Source organism: Anomaloglossus baeobatrachus, unplaced genomic scaffold (assembly GCF_048569485.1).
Source record: "Anomaloglossus baeobatrachus isolate aAnoBae1 unplaced genomic scaffold, aAnoBae1.hap1 Scaffold_173, whole genome shotgun sequence".
Lineage (NCBI taxonomy): Eukaryota > Metazoa > Chordata > Amphibia > Anura > Aromobatidae > Anomaloglossus > Anomaloglossus baeobatrachus.
In genome coordinates this window covers 99,815-124,339 of record NW_027441943.1, presented here as the reverse complement: position 1 = coordinate 124,339, position 24,525 = coordinate 99,815, and the positions used below count along the sequence as shown (strand labels likewise).

At 58.5% G+C, this 24,525-nt stretch overlaps 1 protein-coding gene across 1 annotated transcript in view; it reads right to left on the bottom strand.

Annotated features, from left to right (window-relative positions):
* Window positions 1–231: 231 nt before the first annotated feature.
* Window positions 232–24,525, bottom strand: part of GLG1 (golgi glycoprotein 1) — a 119,341-nt gene continuing 95,047 nt past the window's right edge. The window contains exons 25-27 of the mRNA XM_075332068.1: window positions 9,639–9,745; window positions 4,481–4,644; window positions 232–557 (exon numbers count right to left, since the gene is read on the bottom strand). Coding sequence (XP_075188183.1) covers window positions 536–557; window positions 4,481–4,644; window positions 9,639–9,745 — 293 coding nt within the window. The 3' untranslated portion in view covers window positions 232–535. The remainder of the gene's footprint in view (window positions 558–4,480; window positions 4,645–9,638; window positions 9,746–24,525) is intronic.

Genomic DNA, 24,525 nt, shown 5'->3' with positions numbered 1-24,525 from the left:
CCATCCTCCCCCCGTTCTCCCCAGTCCATCCCACTTGCCCTAGCTGCCGCCCCCCCGTTCTCCCCAGTCCACCCCACTTTGCCCCTGCCCCCCTGCCACCCTCCCTCTTCCCCTCCTGCCGCCCTCCCCCCTGCTGTTCTCCCCAGTCCACCCCACTTCGCCTCTGTCCCCCGCCGCCCTCCTCCTGCCACCCTCCCCGATCCCCCCGCGTCACATGACCGCACATGCGTCTAGGTAGCATTTTTGTTTTTTATTAAATCTTCCCATTTTCTGTACAGAAAAAAAATGCACATTTTGTCTTAAACATCAGTAACATTTCAATGACACGGCATGAACAGAATGACGGCATTATACACAGCGGGCAACCATTTACAGAGGACACGTTCTGTGCGGTGCGCTCCGCTCCAGTGTATGCGGCACCACCAGAACGGCCGGACAGGACTGAGGGCGTAAAGCCAGCGGTGGAGTCGGGGGCGCCGGGTCCTGGTGGGAGCGAGAGGAGGGGGTTTGATTGGAGACTAAGTCTGGAGTGCAGTTAATGGAACAGTCTCCTGTAGCTGGCGAGAAGAGGAAAACATTTAGTGACCGGGCCGAGATGGGGGGCGCCGGAGCACAGCGGGGGACGGGGGACGACGTGTCCCCGATACAGCCCGCAGTGTGCACCGGCATGCAGCTTGTACCCACATCCAGGTCCACAGCAGGCCTAGGAGCGCCCGGCAGAGGCGGAGGAGCGCCCGGCAGAGGCGGAGGAGCGCCCGGCAGAGGCGGAGGAGCGCCCGGCAGAGGAGCGCCCGGCAGAGGCGGAGGAGCGCCCGGCAGAGGCGGAGGAGCGCCCGGCAGAGGAGACACTGAGCAGAGGGGAGCGCAGCTGGGGAGAAAAAACAAAACACCAAGGGCTATCCTGGAAGACAAAGGGTTAAGTTAATGCTCTAATGTCGGCAGAGGAAATAAAAAGCACTTGTGATCCCGCGGTGAAGCCGCGGCTGCGAGAACCGTCAGTCCTGAAGCGGGTCACATTCAGGCAGTAGCCACAGAACCTCCACCGAGCGGCCCCTTCCTCCACAGCCACGTGTAGCAGCTGCGCCAGTACCGGGGGCATTGTGCTCACATCGTGTATGGGGGGCGCTGTGCCCAGAAGGACCCCAGCTGGAACATAACAGAGCCATGGACGAGGCAGGCAGAGCGCAGCAACCCAACCAGTGCTGGGACCAGGCAGGCAGAGCGCAGCAACCCAATCAGTGCCGGGACGAGGCAGGCAGAGCGCAGCAACCCAACCAGTGCCGGGACCAGGCAGGCAGAGCGCAGCAACCCAACCAGTGCCGGGACGAGGAGGCAGAGCGCAGCAACCCAACCAGTGCCGGGACGAGGAGGCAGAGCGCAGCAACCCAACCAGTGCCGGGACGAGGAGGCAGAGCGCAGCAACCCAACCAGTGCCGGGACCAGGCAGGCAGAGCGCAGCAACCCAACCAGTGCCGGGACGAGGAGGCAGAGCGCAGCAACCCAACCAGTGCCGGGACCAGGCAGGCAGAGCGCAGCAACCCAACCAGTGCCGGGACCAGGCAGGCAGAGCGCAGCAACCCAACCAGTGCCGGGACGAGGCAGGCAGAGCGCAGCAACCCAACCAGTGCCGGGACGAGGCAGGCAGAGCGCAGCAACTTAACCAGTGCCGGGACGAGGCAGGCAGAGCGCAGCAACCCAACCAGTGCCGGGACGAGGCAGGCAGAGCGCAGCAACCCAACCAGTGCCGGGACGAGGCAGGCAGAGCGCAGCAACCCAACCAGTGCCGGGACGAGGCAGGCAGAGCGCAGCAACCCAACCAGTGCCGGGACGAGGCAGGCAGAGCGCAGCAACCCAACCAGTGCCGGGACGAGGCAGGCAGAGCGCAGCAACCCAACCAGTGCTGGTACCAGGCAGGCAGAGCGCAGCAACCCAACCAGTGCCGGGACGAGGCAGGCAGAGCGCAGCAACCCAACCAGTGCCGGGACGAGGCAGGCAGAGCATAGCAACTCCTACCAGTGCCGGGACGAGGCAGGCAGAGCGCAGCAACCCAACCAGTGCCGGGACCAGGCAGGCAGAGCGCAGCAACCCAACCAGTGCCGGGACGAGGCAGGCAGAGCGCAGCAACCCAACCAGTGCCGGGACCAGGCAGGCAGAGCGCAGCAACTCAACCAGTGCCGGGACGAGGAGGCAGAGCGCAGCAACCCAACCAGTGCCGGGACCAGGCAGGGCGCAGCAACCCAACCAGTGCCGGGACCAGGCAGGCAGAGCGCAGCAACCCAACCAGTGCCGGGACGAGGCAGGCAGAGCGCAGCAACCCAACCAGTGCCGGGACGAGGCAGGCAGAGCGCAGCAACCCAACCAGTGCCGGGACGAGGCAGGCAGAGCGCAGCAACCCAACCAGTGCCGGGACGAGGCAGGCAGTGCGCAGCAACCCAACCAGTGCCGGGACGAGGCAGGCAGAGCGCAGCAACCCAACCAGTGCCGGGACGAGGCAGATCGCAGCAACCCAACCAGTCCCGGGACCAGGCAGGCAGAGCGCAGCAACCCAACCAGTGCCGGGACGAGGCAGATCGCAGCAACCCAACCAGTGCCGGGACGAGGAGGCAGAGCGCAGCAACCCAACCAGTGCCGGGACCAGGCAGAGCGCAGCAACCCAACCAGTGCCGGGACGAAACAGGCAGAGCGCAGCAACCCAACCAGTGCCGGGATGAAACAGGCAGAGCGCAGCAACCCAACCAGTGCCGGGACGAAACAGGCAGAGCGCAGCAACCCAATCAGTGTCGGGACGAAACAGGCAGAGCGCAGCAACCCAACCAGTGCCGGGACGAGGGAGGCAGAGCACAGAAACCCAACCATTGCCGGGATGAGGCAGGCAGAGCGCAGCAACCCAACCAGTGCCGGGACCAGGCAGGCAGAGCGCAGCAACCCAACCAGTGCCGGGACGAGGCAGGCAGAGCACAGCAACCTTAGCCCCCTCTCCCAGTGCCAGGATAAGGCAGGCTTAGCGAAGCAACCTCCCTAGTGCCAAGACAAGGTAGGCAGAGCGCAGCGACTCCCCCCAGCGAGCGCCCAGCGCAGAGCGCAGCGCCCCCCAGTGAGCGCCCAGCGCAGAGCGCAGCGTCCCCCAGCGAGCGCCCAGTGCAGAGCGCAGCGTCACCCAGCGAGCGCCCAGTGCAGAGCGCAGCGTCACCCAGCGAGCGCCCAGTGCAGAGCGCAGCGTCCCCCAGCGAGCGCCCAGTGCAGAGCGCAGCGTCCCCCAGCGAGCGCCCAGTGCAGAGCGCAGCGTCCCCCAGCGAGCGCCCAGTGCAGAGCGCAGCGTCCCCCAGCGAGCGCCCAGTGCAGAGCGCAGCGTCCCCCAGCGAGCGCCCAGTGCAGAGCGCAGCGTCCCCCAGCGAGCGCCCAGTGCAGAGCGCAGCGTCCCCCAGCGAGCACCCAGTGCAGAGCGCAGCGTCCCCCAGCGAGCGCCCAGTGCCGGGTACAGTAGTGCAATCACCAGCAGAAGCTGCTGCAAGGCTTGGCTACACGAGGACACGGAGCACAGGCGGCGCTTCGTCCAAGGAGCGCAGATGCCCAGGTCGCTAGTAATGGCGGCTGTGGGAGAAGGGAACAGAGCAGCACAACACCGAGAGCAGAACCAGAAAGTAATCGATAAATATCAGACATCACAATGAGAGAAGAAACAAGTCAGATTAAGACAAAGCCAAGTGAAGGGCACAACCCGGGCCACAGCGAAGAGCGGAGCTTCTGGTGCAATGTGTCAGTCTGGAGGGAGCAGTGTGGAGACCCCGGAGTCGCAGCGGCCTCCTTTCTGCTGGAGTCACTTATACTTGTGAGGAGGTGGGTGGTACGGGGAAAGGTCGGCTGCAGGAGGGAGCAGTCTGTTCAGTTTTGGCAGCAGGAGAGCCGGGCGCACCAGCCCCTCTCCGCAGACCTCCGGGTGCACCGGCCCCTCTCCGCAGACCTCCGGGCGCACCGGCCCCTCTCCGCAGACCTCCGGGCGCACCGGCCCCTCTCCGCAGACCTCCGGGCTCAGGCGGCTTCTGAAAGTGCTCCGGATCCAAATCCCTTCCATATCTCATGATGGGGTATGCAAAGTGGCTGAGGCACGGCTTCCAACAAAGGAGGCGGAGCGGTAAAACAATCCCAGTCCCTCTCTACCCCCCACCCAAAAAAGGGGGAAAAACAAAAAAAGTCCACAAAATGCACCACGGCACTAGGAGAGAAGGGGCTGTGCAGTCACACGAGGCCGGCGGTCTCCGCTGGAAGTAGCCATGTTGTGGGCAGAGGAGATGGAGAAGCGGGGAGACGGGAGGCTCGGGGGAGGGGACCCCGCTGTTGCTTCCATCTCTCCCTCCAGAATCAGCAGCACTGGAAGGAGCGGGAAGGAGGAGGATGGGATCAAGCTGCATGAGAGCCCCCCGCCCCAGGACCCCCGGCTCCTCACAGCTGCTGTTGAGGGGTGTAAGAGGGTCTTCTCTACCTGTCCTTCATCTCTCGTGTTACCCTCTTGGTGATGCGCCCGCAGAGAAGACCCCCAAAGAACAAGAGGCAAACTCCAAACAAAATGACGGACAGGATGTAATTCTTGGAGGGAGAACTCATCACTTGCATCGCCAGATCCGAGAAGCCGTCAGCCGGGGCCACCTGCGAAAACAGACGAGCGGAGGGTGAAAAGAGGGAGAGCCGAGCGCCACGGCGAGCGCAGAATGCTGCAACTGTGCGTCTGGGACGGCCCTCCCCGGTCACAGTGCTGCAGCACACAGCCAAAACCCCTCCCCAGTCACTACACTGCAGCACACAGCCAAAACCCCTCCCCACCTCAACCCTCCCCGGTCACTGTGCAGCAGCACACAGCCAAAACTCCTCCCCACCTCAACCCTCCCTGGGCACTGTGCAGCAGCACACAGCCAAAACCCCTCCCAGTCACTACACTGCTGCACACAGCCAAAACCCCTCCCAGTCACTACACTGCTGCACACAGCCAAAACCCCTCCCCAGTCACTACACTGCAGCACACAGCCAAAACCCCTCCCAGTCACTACACTGCAGCACACAGCCAAAACCCCTCCCAGTCACTACACTGCAGCACACAGCCAAAACCCCTCCCAGTCACTACACTGCAGCACACAGCCAAAACCCCTCCCCAGTCACTACACTGCAGCACACAGCCAAAACCCCTCCCCAGTCACTACACTGCAGCACACAGCCAAAACCCCTCCCCGGTCACTATACTGCAGCACACAGCCAAAACCCCTCCCCGGTCACAGCGCTGCAGCACACAGCCAAAACCCCTCCCCGGTCACAGCGCTGCAGCACACAGCCAAAACCCCTCCCCAGTCACTACACTGCAGCACACAGCCAAAACCCCTCCCAGTCACTACACTGCAGCACACAGCCAAAACCCCTCCCCAGTCACTACACTGCAGCACACAGCCAAAACCCCTCCCAGTCACTACACTGCAGCACACAGCCAAAACCCCTCCCCAGTCACTACACTGCAGCACACAGCCAAAACCCCTCCCCGGTCACAGCGCTGCAGCACACAGCCAAAACCCCTCCCCAGTCACTACACTGCAGCACACAGCCAAAACCCCTCCCAGTCACTACACTGCAGCACACAGCCAAAACCCCTCCCCAGTCACTACACTGCAGCACACAGCCAAAACCCCTCCCAGTCACTACACTGCAGCACACAGCCAAAACCCCTCCCAGTCACTACACTGCAGCACACAGCCAAAACCCCTCCCCAGTCACTACACTGCAGCACACAGCCAAAACCCCTCCCAGTCACAGTGCTGCAGCACACAGCCAAAACCCCTCCCCAGTCACTACACTGCAGCACACAGCCAAAACCCCTCCCCGGTCACTATACTGCAGCACACAGCCAAAACCCCTCCCCGGTCACAGCGCTGCAGCACACAGCCAAACCCCTCCCCAGTCACTACACTGCAGCACACAGCCAAAACCCCTCCCCAGTCACTACACTGTAGCACACAGCCAAAACCCCTCCCCAGTCACTATACTGCAGCACACAGCCAAACCCCCCCCCCAGTCACTACACTGCAGCACACAGCCAAAACCCCTCCCCGGTCACAGCGCTGCAGCACACAGCCAAAACCCCTCCCCAGTCACTACACTGCAGCACACAGCCAAAACCCCTCCCCAGTCACTATACTGCAGCACACAGCCAAAACCCCTCCCCGGTCACAGCGCTGCAGCACACACAGCCAAACCCCTCCCCAGTCACTACACTGCAGCACACAGCCAAAACCCCACCCCGGTCACAGCGCTGCAGCACACAGCCAAAACCCCTCCCCAGTCACTACACTGCAGCACACAGCCAAAACCCCTCCCCAGTCACTACACTGCAGCACACAGCCAAACCCCCCCCCAGTCACTACACTGCAGCACACAGCCAAACCCTCCCCAGTCACTACACTGCAGCACACAGCCAAAACCCCTCCCCGGTCACAGCGCTGCAGCACACAGCCAAAACCCCTCCCCAGTCACTACACTGCAGCACACAGCCAAACCCCCCCCAGTCACTATACTCCAGCACACAGCCAAACCCCCCCCCCCGATCACAGTGCTGCAGCACACAGCCAAAACCCCTCCCCAGTCACTACACTGCAGCACACAGCCAAAACCCCTCCCCAGTCACAGTGCTGCAGCACACAGCCAAAACCCCTCCCAAGTCACTATACTGCAGCACACAGCCAAACCCCCTCCCCAGTCACTACACTGCAGCACACAGCCAAAACCCCTCCCCAGTCACAGCGCTGCAGCACACAGCCAAAACCCCTCCCCAGTCACTACACTGCAGCACACAGCCAAAACCCCTCCCCAGTCACTACACTGCAGCACACAGCCAAAACCCCTCCCCAGTCACTATACTGCAGCACACAGCCAAACCCCCCCCCCAGTCACTACACTGCAGCACACAGCCAAAACCCCTCCCCGGTCACAGCGCTGCAGCACACAGCCAAAACCCCTCCCCAGTCACTACACTGCAGCACACAGCCAAAACCCCTCCCCAGTCACTATACTGCAGCACACAGCCAAAACCCCTCCCCGGTCACAGCGCTGCAGCACACAGCCAAACCCCTCCCCAGTCACTACACTGCAGCACACAGCCAAAACCCCACCCCGGTCACAGCGCTGCAGCACACAGCCAAACCCCTCCCCAGTCACTACACTGCAGCACACAGCCAAAACCCCACCCCGGTCACAGCGCTGCAGCACACAGCCAAACCCCTCCCCAGTCACTACACTGCAGCACACAGCCAAAACCCCTCCCCAGTCACTACACTGCAGCACACAGCCAAAACCCCTCCCCAGTCACTATACTGCAGCACACAGCCAAACCCCCCCCCAGTCACTACACTGCAGCACACAGCCAAAACCCCTCCCCGGTCACAGCGCTGCAGCACACAGCCAAAACCCCTCCCCAGTCACTACACTGCAGCACACAGCCAAAACCCCTCCCCAGTCACTATACTGCAGCACACAGCCAAAACCCCTCCCCAGTCACTATACTGCAGCACACAGCCAAAACCCCTCCCCGGTCACTATACTGCAGCACAACAGCCAAAACCCCTCCCCAGTCACTACACTGCAGCACACAGCCAAACCCCCCCCCAGTCACTACACTGCAGCACACAGCCAAACCCCCCCCCAGTCACTACACTGCAACGCACAGCCAAAACCCCTCCCCAGTCACAGTGCTGCAGCACACAGCCAAAACCCCCTGCAGTCACTATACTGCAGCACACAGCCAAAACCCCTCCCCAGTCACTATACTGCAGCACACAGCCAAAACCCCTCCCCAGTCACTATACTGCACAGCACACAGCCAGAACCCCCTGCAGTCACTATACTGCAGCACACAGCCAAAAACCCCTCCCCGGTCACAGCGCTGCAGCACACAGCCAAACCCCTCCCCAGTCACTACACTGCAGCACACAGCCAAAACCCCACCCCGGTCACAGCGCTGCAGCACACAGCCAAACCCCTCCCCAGTCACTACACTGCAGCACACAGCCAAAACCCCTCCCCAGTCACTACACTGCAGCACACAGCCAAAACCCCTCCCCAGTCACTATACTGCAGCACACAGCCAAACCCCCCCCAGTCACTACACTGCAGCACACAGCCAAAACCCCTCCCCGGTCACAGCGCTGCAGCACACAGCCAAAACCCCTCCCCAGTCACTACACTGCAGCACACAGCCAAAACCCCTCCCCAGTCACTATACTGCAGCACACAGCCAAAACCCCTCCCCAGTCACTATACTGCAGCACACAGCCAAAACCCCTCCCCGGTCACTATACTGCAGCACACAGCCAAAACCCCTCCCCAGTCACTACACTGCAGCACACAGCCAAACCCCCCCCAGTCACTACACTGCAGCACACAGCCAAACCCCCCCCAGTCACTACACTGCAACGCACAGCCAAAACCCCTCCCCAGTCACAGTGCTGCAGCACACAGCCAAAACCCCCTGCAGTCACTATACTGCAGCACACAGCCAAAACCCCTCCCCAGTCACTATACTGCAGCACACAGCCAAAACCCCTCCCCAGTCACTATACTGCACAGCACACAGCCAGAACCCCCTGCAGTCACTATACTGCACAGCACACAGCCAAAACCCCCTGCAGTCACTACACTGCAGCACACAGCCAAAACCCCCTGCAGTCACTATACTGCAGCACACAGCCAACCCCCCCCCCCCCACAGTCACTACACTGCAGCACACAGCCAAAACGCCTCCCCACCTCAACCCTCCCCGGTCACAGTGCAGCAGCACACAGCCAAAACCCCTCCCCACCTCAACCCTCCCCGGTCACTGTGTAGCAGCACACAGCCAAAACCCCTCCCCACCTCAACCCTCCCCGGTCACAGTGCAGCAGCACACAGCCAAAACCCCTCCCCAGTCACAGTGCTGCAGCACACAGCCAAAACCCCTCCCCGGTCACAGTGCTGCAGCACACAGCCAAAACCCCTCCCCAGTCACTACACTGCAGCACACAGCCAAAACCCCTCCCCAGTCACAGTGCTGCAGCACACAGCCAAAACCCCTCCCAAGTCACTATACTGCAGCACACAGCCAAACCCCCTCCCCAGTCACTACACTGCAGCACACAGCCAAAACCCCTCCCCAGTCACTACACTGCAGCACACAGCCAAAACCCCTCCCCAGTCACAGTGCTGCAGCACACAGCCAAAACCCCTCCCAAGTCACTATACTGCAGCACACAGCCAAACCCCCTCCCCAGTCACTACACTGCAGCACACAGCCAAAACCCCTCCCCAGTCACAGCGCTGCAGCACACAGCCAAAACCCCTCCCCAGTCACAGCGCTGCAGCACACAGCCAAAACCCCTCCCCGCCTCAGTCATAGTGCGACAGCACACAGGCCCCTCTGCCTCAGTCACGGCAGAGCAGCAGCCCCACCCTCACGGTGCAGCAGCACAGGAGCCCCTCCCCCTGGACCCAGTTAGGAGTCAGTCTAGGACTCTTAAGTCATTTCTTTCAGTGGTGAGAGACATCCGCACATTTCATCACTGGTCTCTTACAGGTCATGAGACACAGTCTGCAGGGACTGGAGAGTTTCTACTTGCTGACGGTCTCCTCACCTTGGCTGCATAGCTCCACATATCCAGCCGGTCCTGCAGTCGCTTCTTACACTCCGGCTGCAGACGAACCATCTTATCCTGTAACGCTTCGATTAAGCAAGACATCTCTGTGGAGAAGACGGGGACATTACTGCTGTACACAAGACACCAAAGAGCAAAAGCTACACACACACGCCGGAACGGTGTCCCCCCAGCCAGGAATGTAATCCGGGAAGGAAAAAGGAGAGCGGGCGCGGGAAGGAAAAGGGAGAGCGGGCGCGGGAAGGAAAAAGGAGAGCGGGCGCGGGAAGGAAAAAGGAGAGCGGGCGCGGGAAGGAAAAAGGAGAGCGGGCGCGGGAAGGAAACAGGAGAGCGGGTGCGGGAAGGAAACAGGAGAGCGGGCGCGGGAAGGAAACAGGGGAGCGGGTGCGGGAAGGAAACAGGAGCGGGCGCGGGAAGGAAACAGGAGCGGGCGCGGGAAGGAAAAAGGAGAGTGGGCGCGAGAAGGAAAAGGAGAGCGGTCAGTGTGAAGATGTAATTTACCCACTCACTGTATATGCTGTGATACTATGTCATGATATGTATATTTCCCTGGTTGTATTAGTTGTAATTCATGTATTTTCTTGGGGGAGCTACTGGTCTCAATGTGTCTCTCTCATACAATTGTAGTCTTGGCATCTAATGTGATTATGTAAATAGCCTGTCCTCTTCTTTCCAGAGTTGTGTATCTAATCTGTAATTGCATTGGCCAGTGAAGGAATAGTCATTGTTCTGCACAGCAGGGGATCCCTTCATCTACTGTGGCTGGCAGACATATTGGAGCCCTGTGATGGACCAAACCATTGATGATAGGATGTGTGACCCCTACCCCCTGAACAAACATGGTGGGCTGGTCAAGCAGCACAGACAATGCATTTCCCTTTTTGTAACTTCAGAGTGAGCTGAAACTTGAAGAGAGCAGGAGCCCCAGCCTGGGTGGCTGTGGACACGGACGGAGCTAGGCCTGTGTGGCGGCCCGTGGGATTGTGTGGAACTCTTTGGACTACTGTAAGGACGATTGCTCTGTTATCCGGTCCGAGGATTGTCGGGAAGGGCCCCCGAATCTGTTTTATGTGGACTAATCGTGTGCTGTTCCTGTATTCCTGTTAATAAACCTGTTGGATCGTTCCTCGGCCTCATCCATCCTTTGCTCTCTTGTACACTCCCGTCACAGTCAGGAAAAAGGAGAGCGGGCCGGAAAAAGGAGAGCGGGAGCGGGCAGGAAAAAGGAGAGCGGGAGCGGGCAGGAAAAAGGAGAGCGGGCGCGAGAAGGAAAAGGAGAGCGGGCGCGGGAAGGAAAAAGGAGAGCGGGCGCGGGAAGGAAAAGGAGAGCGGGCGCGGGAAGGAAAAAGGAGAGCGGGCGCGGGAAGGAAAAGGAGAGCGGGCGCGGGAAGGAAAAGGAGAGCGGTAGCGAGAAGGAAAAGGAGAGCGGGCGCGAGAAGGAAAAGGAGAGCAGGCGCGGACATGCGGAAGTAAATGATCAGGACAACACAGCAACCAGAACGTTATCAATCGGCTGTCTATATATTCCATGTCTCTGGTAAGTATATGTGGTGTTTATATTTATGGAGGAGGCGTGTGAGGGGGAAGTTATTCCAAGATCACCATTGTCTAGAATATTCCATCAGTCGTTCTGTAATGACGACCACTTCTGCTTCTGGGGGGGGCGCTATATGGTAAAACTGATGTGTCCGTGCCACGCCTCATGACAGTATGAGTTCACAGACGCCAATCATGTATAGATTTACTTTTCTCTAAGGGGTTAAAAAAATTCACAAGTTTGTCCAAAAAAAGTGGTTGCCATTTTGCGTGACCCGTAGCGTTCTCATTTCTCGGGATCTGGGGCTTGTGATGGCTTATTTTTTGCGTCTCGCGCTGACGTTTTTAACGGTACTGTTTTTGCGCAGACGCTACAATTTTGGTCGCCTGTTACAGTATTTTGCGCAAAATTTGCAACAATTTTGGCATTTGCAATCTTTTTTTCACTGCAACATGTTCTGATCGGATGAACGGATTTTATACTTTGATGGATCGAGCGTTTCTGAACACTGTGATAACGTGTGTATATTTTATTCTAACAGATTAATTTTCAATGAGGCAAATGGGGGGCGAGCTGAACTTTTAGGTTTTCTGAAAACCTTTTTTTTACTAGTCCTCACACATTAGCATGCCAATGTAAGAGCTGTAGAAATATATACAGGGAGGTAACAGGCCAGAATAACCCCCGCACAGAATATACCCCGGGGTATAAACTGGCCTTACCCCTCCGCATACCCCAGCTACTGTAGCTCAAGACCCAGACAGCGCGCAAGGGGGGAAAGAGACAGCGCGCAAGGGGGGAAAGAGACAGCGAGCAAGGGGGGAAAGAGACAGCGAGCAAGGGGGGAAAGAGACAGCGAGCAAGGGGGGGAAAGAGACAGCGAGCAAGGGGGGAAAGAGACAGCGAGCAGGGGGGAAAGAGACAGCGAGCAAGGGGGGGGAAAGAGACAGCGAGCAAGGGGGGGAAAGAGACAGCGAGCAAGGGGGAAAGACAGCGAGCAAGGGGGGAAAGAGACAGCGAGCAAGGGGGGAAAGAGACAGCGAGCAAGGGGGGGAAAGAGACAGCGAGCAAGGGGTGGGAAAGACAGCGAGCAAGGGGGGGAAAGAGACAGCGAGCAAGGGGGGGAAAGAGACAGTGCGCAAGGGGGGGGGGGAAAGGGACAGCGCGCAAGGGGGGGGGGAAGGGACAGCGTGCAGGGTCCCTGTCCCCCTGTGCACTCTGGCCCCCCGTGCGCGCTCTCTGGCCCTCCGTACACGCTCTCTGGCCCTCCGTGCACGCTCTCTCTGGCCCTCCGTGCGCGCTCTCTCTGGCCCTCCGTGCGCGCTCTCTTGCCCCCCCCCCCGTGCGCTCTCTGGCCCTCCGTGCGCGCTCTCTCTGGCCCCCCCATGCGCTCTCTCTGGCCCTCCGTGCGCGCTCTCTCTGGCCCCCCCATGCGCTCTCTGGCCCTCCGTGCGCGCTCTCTCTGGCCCTCCGTGCGCGCTCTCTTGCCCCCCCCCCGTGCGCTCTCTGGCCCTCCGTGCGCGCTCTCTCTGGCCCCCCCATGCGCTCTCTCTGGCCCTCCGTGCGCGCTCTCTCTGGCCCCCCCATGCGCTCTCTGGCCCCCCCATGCGCGCTCTCTCTGGCCCTCCGTGCGCGCTCTCTGGCCCTCCGTGCGCGCTCTCTCTGGCCCTCCGTGCGCGCTCTCTCTGGCCCTCCGTGCGCGCTCTCTCTGGCCCTCCGTGCGCGCTCTCTCTGGCCCTCCGTGCGCGCTCTCTCTGGCCCCCCATGCGCTCTCTCTGGCCCTCCGTGCGCGCTCTCTGGCCCCCCCATGCGCTCTCTCTGGCCCTCCGTGCGTGCTCTCTCTGGCCCTCCGTGCGCGCTCTCTGGCCCCCCCCATGCGCTCTCTCTGGCCCTCCGTGCGTGCTCTCTCTGGCCCTCCGTGCGCGCTCTCTCTGGCCCTCCGTGCGCGCTCTCTCTGGCCCTCCGTGCGCGCTCTCTCTGGCCCCCCCATGCGCTCTCTCTGGCCCTCCGTGCGCGCTCTCTCTGGCCCTCCGTGCGCGCTCTCTCTGGCCCTCCGTGCGCGCTCTCTCTGGCCCTCCGTGCGCGCTCTCTCTGGCCCTCCGTGCGCGCTCTCTCTGGCCCTCCGTGCGCGCTCTCTCTGGCCCTCCGTGCGCGCTCTCTCTGGCCCTCCGTGCGCGCTCTCTCTGGCCCTCCGTGCGCGCTCTCTCTGGCCCTCCGTGCGCGCTCTCTCTGGCCCTCCGTGCGCTCTCTCTGACCCTCCGTGCGCGCTCTCTCTGACCCTCCGTGCGCGCTCTCTCTGACCCTCCGTGCGCGCTCTCTCTGGCCCTCCGTGCACGCTCTCTGGCCCTCCGTGCACGCTCTCTGGCCCCCCCGTGAGCTCTCTCTGGCCCTCCGTGCACGGTCTCTGACCACGTCCTTGAGAATATTAAAGATTAAAATATATTAAATTAAATTAAAGATCAAAACTCTCACGTTTATGAGCACGCGGCTGTACATAAAGAATTACAGAATTTTTCAACATTTTATCTAAAACTCTAAACACTTTTTTTTTTCTTCAACCAGAAAACCCCGACTGTTCATAAAACACCTGATCAGAGTATAACATTATGAAACTTCAGCTTATAAAGGTCCCTTTACATGGGGCTGCCTCCAGAGAGCGCTTGATGATCGTACACATGGCTGGTGACAGGTCCCTTTACATGGGGCTGCCTCCAGAGAGCGCTTGATGATCGTACACATGGCTGGTGACAGGTCCCTTTACATGGGGCTGGCTCCAGAGAGCGCTTTCGGCTGATGATCGTACACATGGCTGGTGACAGGTCCCTTTACATGGGGCTGCCTCCAGAGAGCGCTTTCGGTCGATGATCGTACACATGGCTGGTGACAGGTCCCTTTACATGGGGCTGGCTCCAGAGAGCGCTTTCGTTCGATGATCGTACACATGGCTGGTGACAGGTCCCTTTACATGGGGCTGCCTCCAGAGAGCGCTTTCGGTCGATGATCGTACACATGGCTGGTGACAGGTCCCTTTACATGGGGCTGGCTGCAGAGAGCGCTTTCGGTCGATGATCGTACACATGGCTGGTGACAGGTCCCTTTACATGGGGCTGCCTCCAGAGAGCGCTTTCGGTCGATGATCGTACACATGGCTGGTGACAGGTCCCTTTACATGGGGCTGGCTCCATAGTGCGCTTTCGGTCGATGATCGTACACATGGCTGGTGACAGGTCCCTTTACATGGGGCTGGCTCCAGAGAGCGCTTTCGGCTGATGATCGTACACATGGCTGGTGACAGGTCCCTTTACATGGGGCTGGCTCCAGAGAGCGCTTGCAGTCGATGATCGTACACATGGCTGGTGACAGGTCCCTTTACATGGGGCTGGCTCCAGAGAGCGCTTTCGGTCGATGATCGTACACATGACTGGTGACAGGTCCCTTTACATGGGGCTGGCTCCAGAGTGCGCTTTCGGTCGATGATCGTACACATGGCTGGTGACAGGTCCCTTTACATGGGGCTGGCTCCAGAGTGCGCTTTCGGTCGATGATCGTACACATGGCTGGTGACAGGTCTCTTTACATGGGGCTGGCTGCAGAGAGCGCTTTCGGTCGATGATCGTACACATGGCTTGTGACAGGTCTCTTTACATGGGGCTGTATTGTGAATGTTAGTTGTGTCTTGGCTGCTGGGAGGCTCCCTCTGGTGGCCAGGAATGGTTTGGACTTGGACCAGGTGTGTTGTGCAGTGGGTGTTTCCATTGCTAACTCTCTGCCTATTTAAGTCCTGGTCTGATTGCAGGCTGTTGCCGCATGTCAGTTGTTCTTTGTATCTCCAGCCTGCTTAATCCTGCTCTACACCACATCTTCCCCAGATAAGTGCTTGCTCTTTATTTATTGTCTGGTTCTTTTGTTTATCTGGATTTGTCATTTGTTGTGGTTGGTTTCAGTTTATTTGCTTGCAGGGATTTTCCCCCTCAGTGGATTGTTGAGGAACTCCCTGCAGTTCTGTGTGGAGTATAGCTCCTTTGGGTCCATGTGTTTATGGCTTATTGAATTTGTTATAATTCTTGTTTTCTGTTCATTGGTATGACAAGGGCACCTGGTATAGGACGGAGTTCAGATCGAGCGATCTGAGGGCCTTTTTGTACTATCAGGAAGTTGGTATTTTGCAGGGTTTTTCTCTGGCAACCATCAGTCCCCTTTCCTGTCCTTTCCTATTTTAGTCAGCGGGGGCCTCACCTTTTGCTAATCCTGTCATCTGTGTATTGTGTTTTCCTATATCACCGCAGTCTTTGAATGTGGGGGGCTTGTTATTCTTGTCTATTTTCTGAGGCAGAGAGTTATTCATCTTTCCTACCTTTAGGATAGTTAGTTCTCCGGCTGGGTTCGCGGTGCACAGGATGTTAGTTCACCCCTCGGCTACTTCTAGTTGTGATGGTTAGTAAGGGGATGGCGGCCAGATTAGTTGCCAATGCTCTTGTCACCTTTTTGCCAATGATTTGTGGTGGTCTTCCATGGTTCCGGATCATAACCGTACATCCGGCCTTCCAGGAGCTTAAAAGGCGATTCACTTCTGCCCCAGTTCTGCAGCAACCTGATGTGTCTCGCCCATTTCAGGTTGAGATCGATGCCTCGGAGATCGGAGCAGGTGCTGTTCTGTCTCAACGAGACGCTACTTCGGGTAAACTTAAGCCCTGTGCCTTTTTCTCTCGTAAGTTTGCTCCTTCTGAACGGAATTATGATGTGGGGAACCGGGAATTATTGGCTATGAGGTGGGCATTTGAAGAGTGGAGGCATTGGTTGGAGGGGGCTAGGCATCAAGTTGTGGTGCTTACGGACCACAAGAATCTCATCTATCTGGATCGGCAAAGAGGTTGAATCCTCGGCAGGCCAGGTGGGCTTTGTTTTTTACCCGGTTTAATTTTGTGGTCTCTTTTTTGCCGGGCACCAAGAATGTTAAGGCCGATGCCCTTTCCAGGAGTTTCTGTGCTGACTCTTTGGAGGTTGTCGAGCAGTCTACTATCCTGAATGATGGTGTAGTTTTCTCGGCTATTTCGCCTGGTCTGCGGTTGGCACTGGCGGAATTTCAGGAGGATAAACATGAGAGATGTCCTATGGGGAAACTGTTTGTCCCGGACCAATGGAGAGACCGAGTTGTCTCTGAGGTTCATTGCTCTGTTTTGGCGGGTCATCCTGGCATTTTTGGTACTCGGGATCTTGTGAGACGCTCTTTTTGGTGGCCTTCCCTGTCCCGAGATGTCCGTCGTTTTGTGCAGTCGTGTGGAGCTTGTTCTAGGTCCAAGCCCTGTTGTTCACGTTCTAGGGGCTATTATTGCCTTTGCCTGTACCTAAGAGACCTTGGACGCACATCTCTATGGATTTTATTTCAGAGCTTCCCGTCTCTCAGAAAATGGCTGTGATTTGGGTGATCTGTGACAGATTCTCCAAGATGGTCCACTTGGTTCCCCTATCTAAGTTGCCGTCTTCATCAGAGTTGGTGCCTTTGTTTTTGCAACATGTTGTTCGTTTGCATGGTATTCCCGAAAACATTGTTTCTGACAGAGGGGTGCAGTTTGTATCCAGGTTTTGGAGGATTTTTTGCTCCAAATTGGGTGTTCAGCTGTCTTTCTCCTCGGCGTTTCATCCTCAGACCAACGGTCAGACTGAAAGGGCTAACCAGACCCTGGAGACCTATTTACAGTGTTTTGTTTCTGCGGATCAGGATGACGGTTTCGTTTTTGCATTTGGCTGAATTTGCCCTTAACAATAGAGCTAGCTCTGCCACGTTGGTGTCCCCCTTTTTCTGCAATTTTGGGTATCACCCCAGGTTTCTCTCGGGGCAGCTTGAGGCGTCTGACTGTCCAGGGGTGGACTCGGTGGTCAACAGAATGCAGCAGATTTGGGGGCAGGTAGTGGATAAATTGTTTCAGTCCCAAGAAACTGCCCAAAAGTTTGCCAACCGGCGTCGGACTGTTGGTCCCCGGTTTAAAGTAGGGGACATGGTGTGGTTGTCCTCTAAAAATATTTCTATGAGAGTTCCGTCTCCTAAATTTAAGCCCAGATTTATTGGACCTTATAAGATTTCGGAGATTATTAATCCTGTATCTTTCCGTTTGACTCTGCCTGCGTCATTTAAGATTCACAATGTCTTCCATAAGTCCTTGTTGAAGAGACATGTGGAGCCGGCAGTTCCTGCAGCAGCGCCTCCTGACCCTGTTTTGGTACAAGGGGATCTGGAGTATGAGGTTGAGAAAATTCTGGATTCCCGTCGCAGTAGGCGTCAGCTTCAGTACCTTGTGAAATGGAAGGGTTATGGGCAGGAGGATAACTCTTGGGTTGTGGCTTCTGACATTCATGCGGACAGGTTGGTTCACGCCTTCCATCATGCTCATCCCAAGCGACCCAGTGGCGTGGGTGAGAGTTCGGTGACCCCTCCTCAAGGAAGGGGGTACTGTTGTGAATGTTAGTTGTGTCTTGGCTGCTGGGAGGCTCCCTCTTGTGGCCAGGAATGGTTTGGACAGAGACCAGGTGTGTTGTGCAATGGGCGTTTCCTTTCCTAACTCTCTGCCTATTTAAGTCCTGGTCTGATTGCAGGCTATGCCGGATGTCAGTTGTTCTTTGTATCTCCAGCCTGCTTAATACTGCTCTACACCACATCTTCCCCAGATAAGTGCTTGCTCTTTATTTATTGTCTGGTTCTTTTGTTTATCTGGGTTTGTCATTTGCTGTGGTTGGTTTCAGTTTATTTGCTTGCAGGGATTTTCCCCCTCAGTGGATTGTTGGGGAACTCCCTGCAGTTCTGTGTGGAGTATAGCTCCTTTGGGTCCATGTGTTTATGGCTTGTTGAATTTGTTATAATTCTTGTTTTCTGTTCATTGGTATGACAAGGGCACCTGGTATAGGACGGAGTTCAGATCGAGCGATCTGAGGGCCTTTTTGTACTATCAGGAAGTTGGTATTTTGCAGGGTTTTTCTCTGGCAACCATCAGTCCCTTTCCTGTCCTTTCCTATTTTAGTCAGCGGGGGCCTCACCTTTTGCTAATCCTGTCATCTGTGTATTGTGTTTTCCTATATCACCGCAGTCTTTGAATGTGGGGGGCTTGTTATTCTCGTCTATTTTCTGAGGCAGAGAGTTATTCATCTTTCCTACCTTTAGGATAGTTAGTTCTCCGGCTGGGTTCGCGGTGCACAGGATGTTAGTTCACCCCTCGGCTACTTCTAGTTGTGATGGTTAGTAAGGGGATGGCGGCCAGATTAGTTGCCAATGCTCTTGTCACCTTTTTGCCAATGATTTGTGGTGGTCTTCCATGGTTCCGGATCATAACAGGGCTGGCTCCAGACAGCGCTTTCGGCTGATGATCGTACACATGGCTGGTGACAGGTCTCTTTACATGGGGCTGGCTGCAGAGAGCGCTTTCGGCTGATGATCGTACACATGGCTGGTGACAAGTCTCTTTACATGGGGCTGGCTCCAGAGAGCGCTTTCGGCTGATGATCGTACACATGGCTGGTGACAGGTCCCTTTACATGGGGCTGGCTCCAGAGAGCGCTTGCGGTCGATGATCATACACATGGCTGGTGACAGGTCTCTTTACATGGGGCTGGCTGCAGAGAGCGCTTTCGGCTGATGATCGTACACATGGCTGGTGACAGGTCTCTTTACATGGGGCTGGCTCCAGAGAGCGCTTTCGGCTGATGATCGTACACATGGCTGGTGACAGGTCTCTTTACATGGGGCTGGCTGCAGAGAGCGCTTTCGGCTGATGATCGTACACATGGCTGGTGACAGGTCTCTTTACATGGGGCTGGCTGCAGAGAGCGCTTTCGGCTGATGATCGTACACATGGCTGGTGACAAGTCTCTTTACATGGGGCTGGCTCCAGAGAGCGCTTTCGGCTGATGATCGTACACATGGCTGGTGACAGGTCCCTTTACATGGGGCTGGCTCCAGAGAGCGCTTGCGGTCGATGATCATACACATGGCTGGTGACAGGTCTCTTTACATGGGGCTGGCTGCAGAGAGCGCTTTCGGCTGATGATCGTACACATGGCTGGTGACAGGTCTCTTTACATGGGGCTGGCTCCAGAGAGCGCTTTCGGCTGATGATCGTACACATGGCTGGTGACAGGTCCCTTTACATGGGGCTGGCTCCAGAGAGCGCTTGCGGTCGATGATCATACACATGGCTGGTGACAGGTCCCTTTACATGGGGCTGGCTCCAGAGAGCACTTGCGGTCGATGATCATACACATGGCTGGTGACAGGTCCCTTTACATGGGGCTGGCTGCAGAGAGTGCTTTCGGTCGCACTACGATGGTAAGTACTGATCACATTACAAAGGTGGTGCTTCTTTTCGGATATAGTGCCTGTTCTGGTGACTGGACTGACGCTTGCGGGAGAGGTCACCAATCCATGGAGTCTTTTGTGTGGATGAGGATGTCACATCAGATTTGCTGAGGCCATGATTTCGGCATCCGGTGACCAGACTCCATCACGAGAGATGCCAGAGGTGGCCACATATTCATGCACGTCTTGATGAATGTAGGCCTCAGTGTTTCGGACACGTCCGTGGTGCGGTGGTGATGGCTTTAGCTGTGAGAAGGGAGTAGCTTTACTCTAATCCTGTCAGGATATAGCTGATGGCCCAAAAGTAGCAGCTGCCATCACCTTTGGTGTTCTACGTACGCTTGTGGTGGTCCAAGATCTCTTGTGCATCCAAAGTACACAACCCACTAACGCAAGGCCAAGAGCGGAGGTGAGATGCCTGCTTCCGGGGCATGGTGCTGGGTGGAAGCCTCGGTGTGTGGCAGAGTCATCGGGGCTGCGGTGGTGGGTGGAAGCCTCGGTGTGTGGCAGAGTCATCGGGGCTGCGGTGGTGGGTGGAAGCCTCGGTGTGTGGCAGAGTCATCGGGGCTGCGGTGGTGGGTGGAAGCCTCGGTGTGTGGCAGAGTCATCGGGGCTGCGGTGGTGGGTGGAAGCCTCGGTGTGTGGCAGAGTCATCGGGGCTGCGGTGCTGGGTGGAAGCCTCGGTGTGTGGCAGAGTCATCGGGGCTGCGGTGGTGGGTGGAAGCCTCGGTGTGTGGCAGAGTCATTGGGGCTGCGGTGGTGGGTGGAAGCCTCGGTGTGTGGCAGAGTCATCGGGGCTGCGGTGGTGGGTGGAAGCCTCGGTGTGTGGCAGAGTCATCGGGGCTGCGGTGGTGGGTGGAAGCCTCGGTGTGTGGCAGAGTCATCGGGGCTGCGGTGGTGGGTGGAAGCCTCGGTGTGTGGCAGAGTCATCGGGGCTGCGGTGGTGGAGACGTCTCGTCAGCCAGGTACATCTTCAGATTGCTGGCTTTGTAGCTGTGGTTTAGCATCTCGCCAGTCTTATTGTTCTTAAAGGGGTGGTTCACTCATATTTTATACTTTCTAGATCGATATATTGAGAAACAATGTTTCTATCAAATACCTTATGCTGGTAATAATGCCTGTGAGAGGGGCTATTGCAGACCCCGGGCTCCGTGACCTCGGGGATCCGGTGACGTCACATCAAGCTCCGGATCACGTCACATCCCTGTGGCCGGCCGCAGTCTTCCTGACTCACTGAGCTGTGGGCGGTGTCACTGCTCATCACAGCTCAGCATGTCTCCTGCGTGCAGCGCTCTGCTGTGAGGGAGGAGGGAGCTGATGGGCTGTGGGCGGTGTGTCACTGCTCGTCACAGCTCAGCATGTCTCCTGTGTGCAGCGCTCTGCTGTGAGGGAGGAGGGAGCTGATGTGGTGTGGGCGGTGTCACTGCTAGTCACAGCTCAGCATGTCTCCTGTGTGCAGCGCTCTGCTGTGAGGGAGGAGGGAGCTGATGGGGTGTGGGCGGTGTCACTGCTCGTCACAGCTCAGCATGTCTCCTGCGTGCAGCGCTCTGCTGTGAGGGAGGAGGGAGCTGATGGGGTGTGGGCGGTGTCACTGCTCGTCACAGCTCAGCGTGTCTCCTGTGTGCAGCGCTCTGCTGTGAGGGAGGAGGGAGCTGATGGGCTGTGGGCGGTGTCACTGCTCGTCACAGCTCAGCGTGTCTCCTGTGTGCAGCGCTCTGCTGTGAGGGAGGAGGGAGCTGATGGGGTGTGGGAGGTGTCACCACTCGTCACAGCTCAGCGTGTCTCCTGTGTGCAGCGCTCTGCTGTGAGGGAGGAGGGAGCTGATGGGGTGTGTGCGGTGTGTCACTGCTCGTCACAGCTCAGCAAGTCTCCTGTGTGCAGCGCTCTGCTGTGAGGGAGGAGGGAGCTGATGGGCTGTGGGCGGTGTGTCACTGCTCGTCACAGCTCAGCGTGTCTCCTGTGTGCAGCGCTCTGCTGTGAGGGAGGAGGGAGCTGATGGGCTGTGGGCGGTGTCACTGCTCGTCACAGCTCAGCGTGTCTCCTGTGTGCAGCGCTCTGCTGTGAGGGAGGAGGGAGCTGATGGGCTGTGGGCGGTGTGTCACCACTCGTCACAGCTCAGCGTGTCTCCTGTGTGCAGCGCTCTGCTGTGAGGGAGGAGGGAGCTGATGGGCTGTGGGCGGTGTGTCACTGCTCGTCACAGCTCAGCATGTCTCCTGCGTGCAGCGCTCTGCTGTGAGGGAGGAGGGAGCTGATGGGCTGTGGGCGGTGTGTCACTGCTCGTCACAGCTCAGCGTGTCTCCTGTGTGCAGCGCTCTGCTGTGAGGGAGGAGGGAGCTGATGGGCTGTGGGCGGTATCACTGCTAGTCACAGCTCAGCGTGTCTCCTGTGTGCAGCGCTCTGCTGTGAGGGAGGAGGGAGCTGATGAGCTGTGGGCGGTGTCACTGCTCGTCACAGCTCAGCGTGTCTCCTGTGTGCAGCGCTCTGCTGTGAGGGAGGAGGGAGCTGATGGGCTGTGGGCGGTGTCACTGCTCGTCACAGCTCAGCGTGTCTCCTGCGTGCAGCGCTCTGCTGTGAGGGAGGAGGGAGCTTATTGGGTGTGGGCGGTGTCACTGCTCGTCACAGCTCAGAGTGTCTCCTGCGTGCAGCGCTCTGCTGTGAGGGAGGAGGGAGCTGATGAGCTGTGGGCGGTGTGTCACTGCTCGTAACCGCTCAGCGTGTCTCCTGTGTGCAGCGCTCTGCTGTGAGGGAGGAGGGAGCTGATGTGGTGTGGGCGGTGTGTCACCACTCGTCACAGCTCAGCGTGTCTCCTGCGTGCAGCGCTCTGCTGTGAGGGAGGAGGGAGCTGATGGGCTGTGTGCGGTGTCACTGCTAGTCACAGCTCAGCGTGTCTCCTGCGTGCAGTGCTCTGCTGTGAGGGAGGAGGGAGCTGATGGGCTGTGGGCGGTGTGTCACTGCTAGTCACAGCTCAGCGTGTCTCCTGCGTGCAGCGCTCTGCTGTGAGGGAGGAGGGAGCTGATGGGCTGTGGGCGGTGTGTCACTGCTCGTCACAGCTCAGCATGTCTCCTGTGTGCAGCGCTCTGCTGTGAGGGAGGAGGGAGCTGATGGGGTGTGGGCGGTGTGTCACCACTCGTCACAGCTCAGCGTGTCTCCTGTGTGCAGCGCTCTGCTGTGAGGGAGGAGGGAGCTGATGGGCTGTGGGCGGTGTGTCACTGCTCGTCACCGCTCAGCGTGTCTCCTGCGTGCAGCGCTCTGCTGTGAGGGAGGAGGGAGCTGATGGGCTGTGGGCGGTGTGTCACTGCTCGTCACAGCTCAGCATGTCTCCTGCGTGCAGCGCTCTGCTGTGAGGGAGGAGGGAGCTGATGGGCTGTGGGCGGTGTCACTGCTAGTCACAGCTCAGCGTGTCTCCTGTGAGCAGCGCTCTGCTGTGAGGGAGGAGGGAGCTGATGGGGTGTGGGCGGTGTGTCACTGCTCGTCACAGCTCAGCGTGTCTCCTGTGTGCAGCGCTCTGCTGTGAGGGAGGAGGGAGCTGATTGGGTGTGGGCGGTGTGTCACTGCTCGTCACAGCTCAGCGTGTCTCCTGTGTGCAGCGCTCTGCTGTGAGGGAGGAGGGAGCTGATGGGCTGTGGGCGGTGTGTCACCACTCGTCACAGCTCAGCGTGTCTCCTGTGTGCAGCGCTCTGCTGTGAGGGAGGAGGGAGCTGATGGGCTGTGAGCGGTGTCATTGCTCGTCACAGCTCAGCGTGTCTCCTGTGTGCAGCGCTCTGCTGTGAGGGAGGAGGGAGCTGATGAGCTGTGGGCGGTGTGTCACTGCTCGTCACAGCTCAGCGTGTCTCCTGCGTGCAGCGCTCTGCTGTGAGGGAGGAGGGAGCTGATGGGCTGTGTGCGGTGTGTCACTGCTCGTCACAGCTCAGCGTGTCTCCTGAGTGCAGCGCTCTGCTGTGAGGGAGGAGGGAGCTGATGGGCTGTGGGTGGTGTCACTGCTCGTAACCGCTCAGCGTGTCTCCTGTGTGCAGCGCTCTGCTGTGAGGGAGGAGGGAGCTGATGGGGTGTGTGCGGTGTGTCACTGCTCGTCACAGCTCAGCGTGTCTCCTATGTGCAGCGCTCTGCTGTGAGGGAGGAGGGAGCTGATGGGCTGTGGGCGGTGTGTCACTGCTCGTCACAGCTCAGCGTGTCTCCTGTGTGCAGCGCTCTGCTGTGAGGGAGGAGGGAGCTGATGGGCTGTGGGCGGTGTGTCACTGCTCGTCACAGCTCAGCGTGTCTCCTGTGTGCAGCGCTCTGCTGTGAGGGAGGAGGGAGCTGATGGGCTGTGGGCGGTGTGTCACTGCTCGTCACAGCTCAGCGTGTCTCCTGCGTGCAGCGCTCTGCTGTGAGGGAGGACGGAGCTGATGGGCTGTGTGCGGTGTGTCACTGCTCGTCACAGCTCAGCGTGTCTCCTGTGTGCAGCGCTCTGCTGTGAGGGAGGAGGGAGCTGATGGGGTGTGGGCGGTGTCACTGCTCGTCACAGCTCAGCATGTCTCCTGCGTGCAGCGCTCTGCTGTGAGGGAGGAGGGAGCTGATGGGGTGTGGGCGGTGTCACTGCTCGTCACAGCTCAGCGTGTCTCCTGTGTGTAGCGCTCTGCTGTGAGGGAGGAGGGAGCTGATGGGCTGTGGGCGGTGTCACTGCTCGTCACAGCTCAGCGTGTCTCCTGTGTGCAGCGCTCTGCTGTGAGGGAGGAGGGAGCTGATGGGGTGTGGGAGGTGTCACCACTCGTCACAGCTCAGCATGTCTCCTGTGTGCAGCGCTCTGCTGTGAGGGAGGAGGGAGCTGATGGGCTGTGTGCGGTGTGTCACTGCTCGTCACAGCTCAGCAAGTCTCCTGTGTGCAGCGCTCTGCTGTGAGGGAGGAGGGAGCTGATGGGCTGTGGGCGGTGTGTCACTGCTCGTCACAGCTCAGCGTGTCTCCTGTGTGCAGCGCTCTGCTGTGAGGGAGGAGGGAGCTGATGGGC